The 12,760-nt window shown below is 45.9% G+C and overlaps 1 protein-coding gene across 3 annotated transcripts in view; it reads left to right on the forward strand.

Annotated features, from left to right (window-relative positions):
* PTPRT (protein tyrosine phosphatase receptor type T) overlaps nucleotides 1-12,760 on the forward strand; it is a 1,296,550-nt gene that overhangs the window by 1,230,751 nt on the left and 53,039 nt on the right. For all 3 annotated transcript variants that reach the window (XM_049868705.1, XM_049868707.1, XM_049868708.1), the window contains 3 exons: nucleotides 3,542-3,618; nucleotides 9,531-9,567; nucleotides 10,956-11,053. In XM_049868705.1, coding sequence (XP_049724662.1) covers nucleotides 3,542-3,618; nucleotides 9,531-9,567; nucleotides 10,956-11,053 — 212 coding nt within the window. The remainder of the gene's footprint in view (nucleotides 1-3,541; nucleotides 3,619-9,530; nucleotides 9,568-10,955; nucleotides 11,054-12,760) is intronic.

Raw genomic sequence — 12,760 nt, forward strand, 5'->3', positions numbered from 1 at the left:
GTCAGAATAGAACTGTGCTCCACCGGGCCTTCAATGGCTGGTTTTTCAGAAGTAGGTTCCCAGGCCTTTCTTCCAAGGTGCCTCTGAGTGGGTTTGAACTGCTATACTTTCGGTTAGTAGCTGAGCACTTAGCCATTTGTGCTACCCAGGGACTCTCCTTAGAAGAACACAGTAGGTACTCAATAATGCAACTTTAATGAATAGATGAAGAGATTGGCAAACACCGCCATCTGGTGATTAGAGGCATCTTTTTTTAAAGAATATTTAACTAGAGGAAATGAGTTTAATTCATCTTGTTTTTTAATCATTTTTGCTTTCAGATTTTTAAATTTTATTGTATATTAAAGAAAATTCCCTTTTAACATTCTAAACCAGAATCTTCATTTCCAGGGTTACAGACCCTGCGGGTAGGCATAACTCTCAATAAATAAAGGAGATTTTTTAATCAATAAGTCATTAGTGAGACCACTGAGTGAAAATGCAGTATGAAATTTTACTTTTATAAGGCTTACAGTTTCTGTAAACGCTGGTAACAAAGCTTGATGCCCTGGGTCCAGGGTGAGGTGCCAGGCCTACTGGCTGGGATGTACCCCAGAAAGCCTCACTCCCTGGGGCTAGAAGACTGTGAGAGCTGGCGACTGACCATTTGCACAGACTCCAGAAGTGGTAACTGAGATGGTCGTGGTTCAGGGGCAGTGCATTGTCCGAGCAGAGCTGGGGCTTAGGGACAGGTGGACCTAAAATCGAATCCAAGCTCTGCCACTCATAGGCTGCAAAACTTGGGAGACTTGCTCAACCTCACTGAGCCCCATTTCTTCATCGATGAAATGGGAAGAATAAAAATACCACTTCGTTCTGGTATTATTATAACAGTCTATAGAGCAATTTTGAGGAACAAAGGGTTGAGTGAGATAATGTATGCAAGGTTTCTGGCATCTACCATGAACTTGATAAAGCTTAACTTCATACTCCTCTTCCACTTCACCGCCCCTTTCGAAAGAGTCACTTAGACCTCCATCTGCTCCCTCTAGTTGCTTCCACTGAAAGTCTTCCCCATGATGAGTAAGAAAAATGGCATCCAGTGTATCTCCAGGGTCTAGCATAGTGTCTGGAACATGGCAGATGCTCAAAGAATATTTCTTGAATGAATGAATGGGTGAATGCATAGATAGGAGGTGGTATCCTGTGCCAGTCCTGGGCCTGTCTGTCCTCAGACCCATTCCTTGCCTTCTCCTCCTCTACTCTGTAGCACAGGGAACTGACCCCTGCAGGTTGCATTTCCCAGGCTCTCTTGTCCGTTGACTTCTGGCTGGATTGGCCAATAAGAAGCATTGGTGGAAGGTAAGAAGGTGAGAGAAAGGGAGAAACCAAGGCATTTCTTCCCCTGCATCTCACTTACAGGTTCCTGAAGATTGGCGGTTCAAACCCACCCAGCAGTGCCATGGAAGGAAGGCCTGGTGATCTCCTTCTATAAAGATTAAAACCAAGAAAACCCTATGGGGCAGTTCTACTCTGTAACATGAGTCAGAATCAACTCAGTGGCAGTGGGTTTGGAGTTGTTTTGGTATTTTAGTCAAGAGCACCTTCTTGAGCAGTGAGGGAGTCTCTTCCTTGGCTCCAGCTCCCAACAGAGAGGCCCACTGCACCTCCAGTCTCCAGAGGTGGCCCTAGCTCCTGGGCCCTGGTAACCCCACTTCCTCCCTCTGTCCCTCTGGCCTAGAGGAGGAAGCATCTTGCTGTTGTTGCTCCTTTCTGAGTTACTTCATTGTGCTGTGTTTGGCTTCTCAGCTCTTCCGTCACCAGGTAACCAATTCTCTCTAGTTCACTCCCTCTGCTGCGTATGCTTGAGTGGTTTCTGTTACCCTGCTTGGATCCCTCTTTGGAAACAGGTGTGTCTGACCTCAGACTTAAAAGAACCTCATTCTTCCACACTCCACTGTTCACTGGCCATGTGGCCTCAATATCCTCATTTGTAACAAGGGTCTCACAGAGCCCACCTGCTTCTCTCACAGGATCATCGTGAGACTCCATTGAGGTCATACATGTATACATTCACCAAGCATTTCCTGAGTACCTGCCATATGCCAGGCCCTTTTGGGGGTGGAGTGGCTAGAACTGGGATGAAGACAGAGAATACCCTGCCTTCAAGAAGGTTTCTGTTAGTAGCAATATATGTGCTTTGTAAACGGCAAGGTGCACTATAAGTCTAATAGGATAAGCTGGTGTGAGCTCCCTGACCCCTGGAGTCCTTGGGGATGCCCAGAGCTCTCCAGCCCACCTGCTGAGGACCCCACCCCTGCCCTCAAGTGAGGTAGACTGGCCAGTGAGTGCAGCGACTCTGCAATCAAACGTGTGCTGTGACCTGATAGCAAACTCAGCTCGCTCCCCCCAACAGGGCGCTCCATTTGTGCGGGTCAATTAACGCATCAGAGCTCACTTTAATTAACTGTAAGGATTATCCTGGTTCTTCTGCTGCACTAGTTTTTTTTTTTTTAACGGTTTTTAATTGGTGTTATTTGAAGCGAGTGTGTCATTGACCAAAGTTTGCAAACTTGCTTATGCCTAGATTGTGTTTAAAAAGGTACTCTTTGCAACACAGTTTTTAGTTTTTGATGACCTCTTTTCCAATGATTGAGTCAGCTTCATTTTGACAATATTGATAACAATACGTGCCCGACAACCCATTTGCAACAATACTCCAGGAGGCAAAAGGAAAGCAAGCTGTGCACCTGTAGCAAATAGGTAAATTTGTCATTTTTAAGCAAACATGAAAATGGAGCATATGAATTCAGATTCAATGCTTATCGCATCCTGGGTGTTTTCATATGGTCTCTCTTGCACCGTCCCTGTGAAGAAGGTGTTTACTTCCCCATTTTACTAATGAAATCACTAAGGCTTAAAGAAGCAGGCGGCTTTCCCAGTTAGGTAATGACAAAACCAGAATCAAGGGGAGGTAGAAAAAAGAGGAAGCACTTACATGTTCTTTCCAAGGCATAGTAACCTCTCTGAGCCTCACCTTCCTCATCTATAAATAGGATAATCACTGAGAAAGTGCTGAGAGCTAAACAACACAGTATGTGCAAAAGTGGCATAACACCTGGCACTCGGGGGCCAGTGGTGCTTCAGTGGCAGAATTCTCATCTTCCACGCAGGAGGCCTGAGTTTAATTCCCAGCCAATGTTCCTCAGGTGCTGCCACCACACATCTGTCACTGGAGGCTTGTACCTATGATGCTGAACAGGTTTCAATGGAACTTCTGGATTAAAATGGACTAGGAAGAAAGGCCAGACTATCTACTGCCAAAAATTAGCCAGTGAAAACCCTGTGGATCACAACAGCCCAATCTGCAACTAATCGTGGGGATGGCATGGGACCGGGCAGTGTTTCGTTCTATTGTAGGTAGGGTTGCCATGAGTCAGAGGCTGACTTGACAGCAGCTAACAACAATAACGACAGCTATAAAAGACAGAGCAGGGCATTGCTGGCTCCTCGCCCAGAGGCCTTTGATCAGTCGTCCCCTTACTTTCTGCTCTCTCTGCAGATGACCATTCCCGAGTGAGGCTGCTGGTACTGGACGGAGACCCACACTCTGACTACATCAACGCCAACTACATCGATGTGAGTGGATGGGCTGAACAGCAGGGATTGGCTGGGCTTGGCTTCAGTAGGTTTTAGATTTGTGGCTGTTCTGCAGCCTCTCCTCCAAAAGGTGGCCATTCCAGAACATGTCCAGAGTGGTCTGGGTCCCCCTTATTTGTGTAGCCACTATAACTCAAGTTGATATCCAAGTTCTAAAGCTGCATCCTCCTCTTTTAGGTTGGCTCAAGTAACCTGCTCTTTGGGGTCCCAGGACAACTGCCAGTCTTATTCATTCACCCATTTATTCATTTGTGTATTTGTCTGTTGGCCCATTCATTCATTCGTTTGAAGATACAGCCATTCATGCAACAAAAATTTACTAGTGCCTACTGGATGCTGGATGCTATAAGAACCATTAAGCTAAAACTTTAATGGTGCCTACTGGATGCTGGATGCTATGGGAACCATAAAGCTAAAAATGCCATGGTCTCTACCTTTGAAAACCTTAGCAGGGAGATGAGTTGTGCACATCAATAATTCCAGGGCAAACTACAAAGTGGTAAGTGTCACAAGTTCAGATAAAAGGCTGCCCCTAGGGATTCAGAGGTGCGGAAGGAAAATCACTTCTTCCATCAGGACTGCAAATGTGATGTGAGCTACAGCTTCAGGCACAGGTAGAGTTTAGAAATCACAGAGAAGGAAGATGGTTAGAAAGAATAGCATGAACAAAAAATGTAGCAGCTCAGTTTGAGGGGAGCAGAGACTAAATAATGGGGAATAGTGGAAAATAAGGTTGGGGCTGGGTCATTGATGGTTGAGATGGTCAGACTTAGAAAGCTGGATTTTACTCTGTAAGCAAGAGGAAGGGATTGAAAGTTTTTGGTCCAAGAAGTGACCAGTTCAGAGCTGAACTTTGGGATGAATTATCTGACATCAAGGTGAGATTGATGGGAGAGAGGAGAGGAATTAAGGCTAATGAGGAAGGGGCTGAACTTAAACAGGAGCCAAGAAGTAGAGACATGCACATGGATGTGAGAGAGTTTGCAGAGGGATAGCACGGCCCCTGGGCCAGACGGACATCCCAGGATGACTCATGGAGCCAGGCTTCTCAGCATCTGAGCCAGGAGACCAAGGACCTTGAGGAATGGCTCAGAGATATACGGAGGTCCCCCAGACTTACAGAGTATTTATAGACGAACTACAAAGCACGGTGGCATGCTTTGTGTATTCCGCATAATCTAGGCTGAACCAGATGATTCATTAATTCTACATGTATTTATCAAGCCCAGTTCCAGTCATTTGCTGGTTTGCCCTCAGATCCATTCCTTGCCACTCCCCTCTCTGCTTTGCATTGAAGGGGTATGTATGTGTTGGAGGGTGACTCCTTCAGGCTGCATTCTCCAGGCTCCTCTGCCAGCTTCTGGCTGAGTTTTCTCCATGGCAGGCTCTGATGGGAGACTGGAGTATATTTCTCTTCTCTTTTCCTTGGTGGCAGCTCCAGCAGCGGTTGCATCCCCTCTGTGGCTCCAGCTTCTATCACGCAGGCCCACCCTAGTTCCAGCTCCTGCCAGATAGTCCCAGCTCCGGACCTCTGCTAACTTCTTTCTCCCATTATTCTGCCAGTTGTAGGGATGGTCTTAGCTTCCTGCTATTGTTAATCTCTGGGTTGCCTCACCACACCCATTTGGCATCTAAGCTCTGCCTGGACCTGTAACCAATTCCCTATACTAAATCACCTCTGCCTGAAACACTTAGAGCAGCTTCTGTTTCCCCAGCTTAACACTGACTAACGCAAGGGCTAGAATGTGGGCAAGAATAGGGAGGGACTGGAGTTACACAGTCTCTGCCAACCATGGCCCTTCTGGGAAAGTTCACAAGGTGACGGCCAGCTCTTAATAGCTTGTCTCTAGCCTGGACTGAGGCACTCCCAGCTTTCGCCCATCCACACCTTCAGCCTTTCCCTCATCACCCGATATTCATTTCACAAGGGCTGCACAGACCTTTCATTGTATGCCAGAGACTTTTAAGACCAGGTGCCTAAAACCTAAAAGGGACACATAGTCTATTGAGGAAGTCTGATAAGAAAAGAGACTTCGCAGGAGCATAAAGAAAAATCAAAACCTGGGGGTAGAAAATGGGGTGAGGGTTGAAGGCTTCCTGGAGGAAGTGACATCTCATGCAGTTTTAGAGGACGAGTAAGAGTCAGCCAGGCAAGATGGATTCATAGTAACCTAGGAATTATTGGCCACCTCTCATGGGCCAGACTTTATGCTAGCTGCTTTACCATTTGCCTTAACTAACACCATGACCACAAGGTAGGTGCCATTACTACCCCCTCAGAGTAAACAGAGGCTCATGAGGTGGTGTAACTTACTCAGGATCACACAGCTGCGAGGTGAGGAAAGGGGTAGGGAGTGGGGCAGGAGTTTGAACCAGGCTTTAATAACAACTATAAAGCAACGACAACAATGACCTTTTCTTGGGTCATTCTTGGGCCCTGTGATGAGTGGTTTAAAATGTGTCAGCTTAATGAGGCCTCTCAATAACCCTTCAAGGAAGGTATTATCACCCTCATTTTCCAGATAGGGAAGCTGAGACTTGGAGAGACTGCAAAGTTTGTCCAAGGCCATGCCACTGGCCTATGGCAGAATCAGAATAGGAACCAGAGCTGGATGTCTCTCAGTCCAGTACTCTTTCTCCTGCCTCCTCTCCCCCCATTCCTGGACATCGCCTTGAACCCAGCACACTTAGAGTGGCTTCTATTTCCTCAACTTGACCTGTGGCGACTCAGCATGTATTGAACCAGATTGAATTGGTTCCTGCCACATCTCAACTTTGTCTACGGCTGGGTAGACATGGCAGCCCTGAGGGCCACAGCCCACATGGAGTCTGCCAGCCTGAGTTGCTGTCTCTGGAATTTGCCATCTGAGTAGACATCCCCAGTGAAGGTCACTTTCCAAGATAAATACTCAGTCCAAAGTTTACTGAGTATCTGGCTGCAGCCAGAGCCAAGAAGCACTTTGGTATTTTATGGGCAACAAATGAAATTGCCTTAAATGTGATGAATCTCTACAATATCAGTACTAATAATACCTCCCATTTCTATCATGTTCTATCATTACAGCGCATTTTGGGAGCATTTAAATATATGAAACCAGGGGTTGGAGGTTAAGAACCTTGCCCAAGGTCATACAGCTAGAATGCCATTTTCTGCCCACCGAGGACACAGCACAACCTTCTCCCTCTCTCTTAAGAAGTAGACTGTGCAGATAGGCCCAACGGCCTCTGCTAGACACTATTTTAATATGTGATGTCGGACTCTGTGCAGGATCTCAGTGGTTAGAGTGAATGCCTAATGAGATCAAAGTCATGAATTTGGTCCTTGTTGAGCTTGTGGAAACCAGGCCATTGTGCTTACTAGCTTTGTGATCATGGGTAAATTACTTACTCATTCTGATATCTATACAATGGCATAATATAATGCCACTCTACAGAAAAGTGATAACTTAGGTAAAGTATCTGTCAAGGTCCCAACAGGAAATAGACGTTCACTCAAATAGGGAGTGCAGTATCCCAGGGCTAGCAACAGCAGAAGCCCTTACCAGCCCTAAGCCTAAAGGGAAGAGGGGAGAGTCACTGTAAGGAGAGGGCTGTCTGATAGGAGCTGAAGCCTTTAGTAGAGCAAAACAGCTAACCCATGGTGATCTGGCGGGGTGGGGGGACCAAGAAAAACACATGTCCTAACCTCACTCTCTTCCTAGCCTTTGAGCTCCTGCTTCTGCTCCCCATTGGCCAAACCGAACTTAAAAGCCAGAAGGCATAGGAGCCCATGGTATAGTCCATACGGTCAGCATCCCAGGGCACAAAGCAGAGCACGGAAGGGAAGAGATGGGAAATGGAGCAACAAAGAGACGATACCCAATACAAGTGCCTCCAAACACACTGTTACCACTATGGGGGCGGAGGATGCGGGAATGACATTAGCAAACTTAAGACCACCTGGGCTCCCTATGGGGTTTTCTGGCAAGACGCATTCTAGACAGCTGTCTAGGTCCTGACCCTTTTTGCCCTGTTCTCCAACTCAGCCAAAATCCTCCTGGGCTCTCCAAAGAGCTAACTGCCCACACTAGAATCATTTATCCACAATTGGATCTTGACAATTCATTAAAATGACTCCATTTCAATAACGAGCTGGATGGGGCCAGCCCTGTGTATGCCTCCACAGCCTGAGGTTCCGCTACCATCTGAACCATCCTGCCGGCTGGTTTGCTTGCACACCCGAGAATGTATTGGCCACTTGAATCTGTGATAAATTACCAGCCTGGAAATAAATATCGTATGTAGGTCCCCAATAAGAACAGATGCATGACTGCGGAGTAAGATAAATGCGTTTTGGATACAACCCTCTCTCCCATTGCTCACAGACAGATGGAGGCAGGCCCAGGGCTGGTTTGCAGTATTATCTGTGTGCTGGTGTAGGTGGGACTTAAGTGAACTGAAAGTTCTTTTAAGGTTAGAAAGTTTTCTGCACCAGCACTTGGCAAATCCCCAGTGGTACCCCAGTTGAGAAGTACATTTCCTCTTATCTCTAGTGCTGAGAGTTTCGTGGTTAGAATGTTTTGTCTTCCGGGACTGCATGGATTCTTGGAGGCCAGGGAGGCCAGGGGGCCTGGGGACAGGCACGGAGCATGCATGCTTGCCTTTATTAAATTTATTCAATACATACTTGTTGAGGCTGATGGTCCAGGGAGTCTTCTAGATGCTGGGGACACAGCTATGAGCAAGACAAACAGCCCCCACATGCAACTGGGGGAGACAAACAATATGCACATAAATAAATACTGGAGCCCTGGTGGCGCTGTGATTAAGAGCTCAGCTGCTAACCAAAAGATCAGCAGTTCAAATCTGCCAGCTGCTCCTTGGAAACCTTATGGGGCAGTTCAGCTCTGTCTTATAGGGTCACTATGAGTTGGAATCAACTCGACATCAACGGGTTATACACAGTTGTAATCGCTCAGCTAAAACCTGTCGATTAAGCATTAAGTGACTGAGTGAGCACATGAATGAATAAAATAGAAAACCCAAGTCATCTAACTCTACTTAGAATTTCATTCCATTGACTTGCAAGCACATGGAATCTTCCAAACCACCATTTCCTTCAGCGTGTCTTTTATCTTCCAGCCCACTCATTAAGTGGTACCCCAACCTCACCTCAAAGGCGTATTCATGCATGTATTCTGCCGATGAACATTTTCTAAAAACTGCACTCAGCACTGAGGATGGAGGGTTAGATGGCATGTCCCATCGCCCAAGTGCAGAAAAGTACCTCAGGCAAGTCTCTATGGGTACCTCACAAGAAACTACACACAGTGAAATCTGTGAGAGCCAGAACTTGATAGGACTGTCTTGTTTTTCTGGGTCTTGCAAGTTTTCCACTTTGGACAGGATACAGTCCTACCACTTTTCAATCGCTTGTTTTAGTGGAAAATATTTGAGTATTTCTTCTCTGACAGGTTTCCACCTTACACAGGTTCTGGCTTTCGCAGGTTTTGCTGTGTTTTGCACTAAAACAGGCGATAGAAAAGTGGTAAGACTGTACCCTGTCAAAGGCGGAAAACTTTCGAGACCTGGGAAAACAAGGCAGTCCCGTTGAGTTCCGGCTCTCACAGTTTCAGGGCATTTGAGTTTTTCTTCTCTGACAGTTTTCTGCTTTACACAGGTTCTAGCTTTCGTAGGTATCACTGCATAGTAATAGCTAGCATTCAGTGAGTTACTAAGTACTTTGCATGCATTAGCTTACTTAATCTTTGCCACTTCTCTGGGAAATAGCTAATGCTATTCCCATTTTTGCCTATGAGGAAAACAAAGCTTGGAAAGGATAATTGTTAATAGTGTGCTGTTTGCAAGTTTTGATGGGAGGCCACTCACTGTGCTTTTCTTCTGTTATCCAGGGATACCATCGACCTCGACACTACATTGCAACTCAAGGTAAGTGTCCTTCCTCCACCTGGTGCCTGGGAGACACCTCAAGGGCTCCATAGAAAAAGCTTCTCTGGGGACTAACTGCAGCATACCCTGTTGCTCTCCTTTTGCATCTGTTGTCCCAACACTCCTTGTACACCAAAGGGCCCTTGCTCCTCACTGGAGAGAAGAATGAGCTTCCACTGGCTAAGAAGCCACAGAGGGTAGGGCTGGAGAGCCTGAAGCGGCCCTTGAGATTGTTTGGGAGGGAAGGAGGTGACAAGTTCAGGTATAGGAGGAAGGAATATGAGTGAGACAGATCACGAGGAAATGGTCAGGAAAAAAGAGGCCCAGGCAGGGCAGGCCCAAAACATCAGCCAAGGGGCTGTTTCCCTAACATCTACCATCTAGTGGTAGAGCTGAGGGGTGCCTGATCGATCGCCCTGATGGGCACAAGCCCGTGAGAGAGTTGCGGTCATCTGCCCTAGAAAGCAATTTGACAGTATGTTATCAGCTGACTTAAAAATATCATACCTTTCAAGCCCTTCTGGGAAGAAATCCTATAGATAGTTATATATACGGACAGTGATTTATAAAGATATTCTTCACAGTGTTATGGATAAGAGAAAAAAGGCAAAAAATCTTAAATACCTAACAATTGGGAGATTGGTTAAATAAAGTGTCATACCTCCTTATTATAGAATACTATGCAAGTATGAAAAATATCAGGCTTGATAAGAATTTTTAAGGGCATGGGAAAATGCATAGAATAGATATGATGCTTATTAGAAAAACAGTATTCCAAACTGTATATGTTTTATATCAAACATACATACTACTTTCAAAAATTTAAAAATGGTAAAGGTCCAGGACATGGGAAGAGAATAAAACATCCAACAGCCATCGTCCAGGGAAATTGCTTTGGACTGTCAGATCCTATCTCCCACTTCTTGTCTTTTTTTTTTTTTTTTTTTTTTCCCATCCTTTCAGTTCAGGCTCCAGACAAATGCCTCTGTGATTTGTCAAGTTCAAAATCAGGCATCTCCTATTTGTGCTCTCTGCTTGGCCACTCTCCCCACCCCAATGTCCTTCTTGCCTTTCTTTGGGATTCTGAAGCCCAATTTTTTATAACTCCCTTAAACCACACCCCATGATATAGTCCAGATAAGGTGACAGATCAGGGGAAAAGTGGGACTGGTGGAAAGGGTCTAACCAGGAGGGTGACACAAGGAAGAGGGGATGCTCTTTGTTAACCATACTCTGAACTGGCCCCATCAGCCTCACATGCTAGCTAGGATCTCCTAGCCTCACTCTCACTTATCCATGTGGTGCCTTCACTAACTAGGGGGATATAACCTCTTGGCTGCCTTCATGCACACTCAACCTCTGACATCTACCACCTTTTCTGTTGGCAGGTCCAATGCAGGAGACGGTAAAGGACTTTTGGAGAATGATTTGGCAGGAGAATTCGGCCAGTATCGTCATGGTCACCAATCTCGTGGAGGTGGGCAGGGTAAGCCTCTCCTGCAGTTTCCAGGGGAGAGGATGTGGGAACTGCAGGATCGAGCATATCTCTGTTCTGTGCTTTGTGCTCAGTGCCTCCTAGTCAATATTTCACCTCACAGTAACCTACACAGTTGCAGGAATAATCATCATTCCCGTTCTACATTTGAGGACTGTCCTCCCCCTTCAAATTCCCCTCATCTTCTCTCCTTCACTCTTTGTTGATGATGTCATCTCATGTATCCTGAGGAAATTAAAGCCATCAGAGGTGAACTCCCTCATCTCCTCACCAAGAGCAATAATCCTACTTGTATCTATAACCATCTTCTCATTCTTCCCCTCTGTTATCAAGTTGAACCATAAGAAAAACAGTCGAATGTCAGCCGTTTTTTATGACTCACCCAAATACAATGGAAGAAGTGTCTCTTCCCTTTCGAAGGCAAGCCTAGTGCTTTGAATCACAGGTTCTGCTCAAGAATTTTCTCATTGTCCCCCTGTCACTTGAAAAGTGAGTCTTTTTCTCATTGTTAGATTGTTCTCCTCAGCATACAGACATGCTCAGTACCTTCCACCATCAAAAGACAAAACAGGCAAACAAAAATCGTCCTCTTCTCCACACTTTGCTACCAAACGTTGAAGACTCACACACAGGCTCTATTTCTTCATTCTCATTCTCTTATATCCACTCCAACCTAGCTATTCCCTCCATTCCATCAAGAGTGGCACTGTCAATATCACTAGCATCCTTCATGTTGACAAATCCAGTAGCCACTTCTCTCTCCTCATCTTATTCAACCTCTAGGCAGCATATAACACTTTGCTGGCTGTTCTTCTACCCCTGACCTCGAAGTCTTGATATTCTTCAGGGCTGGGGCCTTGGTCCCCTCCTTCTCTATCTCAGCTCTCTCTATGTGGTCCTTAACTATTCCTGGGGCTTAGAAATGGGACTGCTACTCCCAGCTTGCTGTTACCTAATTGGTAAGCTGTAGCATGTGGGTGGGTGGGTGCTGGGTATAAAGGCAGGGTACACAAACACAGAAATTAAAAGGGCCTCTCTAGAGCTAACAAAAGAGCGAGCAGGTATATTTTTGTTTTAGCAAGAGCCAGATACTCCATAGAGAAGAATCCTGGCCACCATGATGATGAGAAAGGGAGAATCTGAACCATCAGTTATCACACAGTAAAGGGGTGTGGATATCTCGTGGCCTAATAGAAACTTAGGGCTGGGAGAGACTCTGTCCTTGAGTCCACTCTTATCTAGCCCACTTGCCAGTTTTACAGATGAGGAAACAGACCCAGAGAGGGTAGAGTGACCACCCAGCCAGAACCTGAGAACCATCTCCAACTCTGGACTCGCATTCCACTGCTCATGGTCTTATGACTTCAGGCTTAAGTTGTAGCTACCATGGACAAAAAGGCCATTAAGGATTCAAGAATCCAGAGGCAAATTCCAGCCTGTCCTACAACATATCCTACACTGAGGCAGGTTCCCTTGATGGACAGACCATGAATCCAAACTGGATTTGGGGAGGGGACAGGAGATTAATCTCTCAGTGAGCTCCTTCTGTAGCCAAGCCCTGTGCTGGACATTTAATGGGCATTACCTCATTTTATCTCACAACAACAGTACCAGGTAATTTTCCTGGTAATTATTTGGACAACCTGGATTTGCATCCTGGCTTCACCTCTTACTATCAGTTGACCTTGGGCAGTTTTC

This window comes from Elephas maximus, chromosome 25 (genome assembly GCF_024166365.1).
Source record: "Elephas maximus indicus isolate mEleMax1 chromosome 25, mEleMax1 primary haplotype, whole genome shotgun sequence".
Taxonomy (NCBI): Eukaryota; Metazoa; Chordata; class Mammalia; order Proboscidea; family Elephantidae; genus Elephas; species Elephas maximus.